The sequence below is a fragment of the Thalia democratica genome, chromosome 7 (genome assembly GCF_965202585.1).
Source record: "Thalia democratica chromosome 7, ktThaDemo2.hap1.1, whole genome shotgun sequence".
Classification (NCBI taxonomy): Eukaryota; Metazoa; Chordata; class Thaliacea; order Salpida; family Salpidae; genus Thalia; species Thalia democratica.
Window position 1 is genome coordinate 11,462,749 of NC_139171.1, and position 3,660 is coordinate 11,466,408.

General features: G+C 22.6%; 1 protein-coding gene across 1 annotated transcript; it reads left to right on the plus strand.

The window, feature by feature from the left end:
* Window positions 1-570: 570 nt before the first annotated feature.
* Window positions 571-2,237, plus strand: LOC145841113 (uncharacterized). The gene is made up of 4 exons (XM_082948484.1): window positions 571-670; window positions 959-1,014; window positions 1,663-1,771; window positions 2,116-2,237. The coding sequence occupies exons 1-4, from the start codon at window positions 571-573 to the stop codon at window positions 2,235-2,237; spliced, it is 387 nt and encodes a 128-aa protein (XP_082804610.1).
* Window positions 2,238-3,660: the final 1,423 nt, after the last annotated feature.

Genomic DNA, 3,660 nt, shown 5'->3' on the forward strand with positions numbered 1-3,660 from the left:
TAACTAGTTATTTTTAGATAATTCAAAGTTATTTTTCTTATCACAGGTCCTCAAAAATTATCTAACTAAGTATAAAATAAATTCAGACATAATTATTTTTGTTGTTTTAAACTCAAAATGTAACTTATGAATATAAAAGTCTAAAATTAAAACTCCAGTAAAGTCAATACTTAATATACAATTAATGATTTCTTATGAATAGACATTAAAACTTATTAAAATGTCTAGCATATGTTAATAAATAGGCAGATTTTTAGTGTAAAAATTTAAACATATTTTACCTTTAATTTAATATTACCATTGCTAAACTTATACTACTGTGACACAAGGTTTAACAATAAAGTTCTTTTGGTATTTAACAATTAAGTCTTGTAGAAAAAGTTATATGAAAAGTAAAACTAGTGTATTGGTTGCAATTTTATAGTTAAAATAATTATTAGTAGATTTCTTATATTCATATAATTTGCTAACAAAGAAAGTAGAAAAACTATTTTTATTTGATACATTTTGGATAGTATTTTTTGGAAACCAATTATACATACAAATATCTTTACAGCTTTCAAAATAAAAATGCAAATTTTTGTGAAAACACTAACTGGTGAAACCATCAAATTGGAAGTTGATGAAATGGACACTGTTCAAGAATTTATCAATAAAGCTAAAGAAAATGGTAGTAATTTTTTTTTTAATAAATTAACTCTTAAGATGTGTGTTGTTAGCATAGTGAGATAACTTAAACTTTAAACAGTTGTACATCAACATTTCTTTAACTAATATACGATTTATGCTTTATTTTATAGTTACTACACAATATCTTTAATTGTCACTTAATACGTTGCTTAAGTGAAGCTTAAAAAAGTTGAGGTTGTTTTTTTGTAAAAACTTTTTCGCCAAGATAAGAAAAAAAACCTAATATTTTAATTTAATACGAAATTCATGTTATCATTTGAAAACTTAGGTCACCCGTTACATCAGGTACGCTTGTTTTTTAAAGATGGTGAATTGGAGTTGGAAGTTAATTTAATTCCATATCAATTGTTTGAACAATCAATTTTCATAACGGAATCGAGAATGAATCAATTCTCACTACAGTTAGTATTCTATTTTAAAAACATAAGCAAATAAATAATTAAATATTATGAAAAAATATTTTTGCGTAGTGTAAGTTTGTTTGTTCTTATCAAATAAATACTTAATGGTGAATTTGTCGGAACAGGTATTTAATTAGAAATAAATATATGACTTAAAATCGTCAGAAACTATAAAACAAGTATAATATAAGGATAGCTTAGATAAAAAATTATTTTAGTTTAGAAAAATTAAACACATCAAAAAGTATAAATTTTAGATAGCTTACAATGTTAAAATTGACTAAATTTCTTTGGATTGGAAAAATTTGAACTGTGAAATGACTCTTTAATTTATTCTTTTAAATTGTTTTCAAACAAAAAATTAATGTGTTAAATTATCAAAGCTTATCTATATCATTTTCTTCATAAAATCTACAGTATATTAACTTTTTTTTAATGTTAAGAATTTACAATTTTTTTTTTCAAAGCTCGCATATGATTTTTTGAATTCATTTTTATCAAACAAATAGTTTAAGGTTTTTTATGCAAATATTAATTCATAAGTTAATCGTAACAAAAAACTTATATATAGAGAAAGATGAAAATTTTCGTGGAAACATTAACTGAAAATATACTGACTTTTGAAGTTAAAGCTTCGGACACAATAGACAGTATAAAACCAGAGATCCAGGCCAAAATAGGTTTGTTTAGATTGTATATTTATGAAAATTTTTAGGAAAATATATTTAAGAACTTTATAAATAAATTTAAACTGTCCAATCTTTTAGTTAACTAAAGTTTGAAAGATAATAGTTTTAATGTTTATTATTGTTAGAACAGTGCTTATACTTTTTACATTCTTTAAAATAAAACAGCGTAATATTACATGAAAATGGTTAAAATTATTTGCTTAATGTAAAGTTTATAACTATATGTAAACTTTAAAATAATATATAAATTTAAAAAATACTTAAACTACCTAATAATATTAAAAAATAAAAGCTAAAATGTAATATTACTTTCAATATTTGAATATTTTTTTCAGGAATCCTTCCAGAGCATCAACGCTTAAAAGGCAACGGGCAGCTTTTATACGAAGGATTCAGGAGTTTCTCCGAGTACAACATCTCTAATGGTAGTACAATTATCATGTTAAAGTGTTTTTAGAAATGTTGCATTACAGTGCTAAGTATTTGTTACGTATTTTGATAGTTGCAATTTTGTTTTTACTGCTATAATACTACGTTGCATTTTGAATTTTTTATTTAAATATACTGATTTGTTTTGCTTTCCTTTTCACTCGTAATACCATTAAAAATTTTTTCAAAAAAATAGTCTTTAGTATATTTGTTTACTAAATTAATTATTCCGTAATTATTATTTTTAAAATGTTTAAAAACTGCGATACTTATTCATAGAAGAAATTACTGATCTACAAAACTAAATATCTTTTAACTGATTAATTTGATACCACAACATGTAGCTTATATATAAATGAAAACTAATTGGTTCATAGGTATCAAAGTCAATTTTCGAACATCTTTCTATTAGCTGTAACACTAGTCAAAAACATTCACCGAAATCTGAACGTTTAGGAATGAGTAGTACAAAGTATTTTTAAACTCTCTAGTTTTTATTCTAATAACAGTTCGATTATGTTATGTTTTTTATTTGGAAACATTAAGATTCAATTTTTTTGATATATGTTTTAATTGGTCTACAAAAAATTATGTTTGTTAACTATGTTTCAGTATTAAACTCTTAAAAAACACAGTCGAAGAAAATGTAAATTTATTATTTTACTGAAAGTTTTGATTAGTTAGTTCCATCTATAATCCAAGGAAATAAGTTATTAGATACTAATATATTTTGTAACTAGTCATTTAAAACAATTTTAGTATTTTATATGACTAATAGTTAGTTTTATTAATAAAACGAGTAATAACTAAGACTAATAGAATTTTTAAAATAAACGTTTATATAACAAAATGATAAATAAAATGTGTCAAAAATTAGCAACTCTTCTAGTAATAAAACATTTTATTAGTATTTATGAAATAAAAAAATAGTAAATTTAATTAAGTTATTAATACTCTGCTTGTTTTATGATAATAACATAAAATTCACATTTATAGGTGTTCTATTTCTGTACGTTTTCAGTTAATAAAACTGTTTATAAGAAAAGCTACCAAAACAGTTTTTCATCTCACCAGCAGTAACTGACGCAAATATAATCGTAAATATAAAACTCGGTTTTGTTGTCATGTAAATAGTATTTTCGATTACAAATGTTATGTTCCACATTTAAATATAATTCTTTTAAAAAAACATTATTAAGCTTTAGTCACTGACGTTGTTGTAACATGTCTTTTATATTATTTATGTTTTTACAAGTTTTTGCTATTTAAACTTTTTTCATATAAAAAATTAATTGTTGTCTGTTTGGTTATTTTGATTTCTTTAGTAGTTTAAAGTTCATTACCAACAAAAAATTGGTGTTAATATTAAAAAGAATATACAGAGATAACATTATATGAGTTATAAACAAACAGTACTTATGATTATAATCACAGTATTCTTATACTGATAA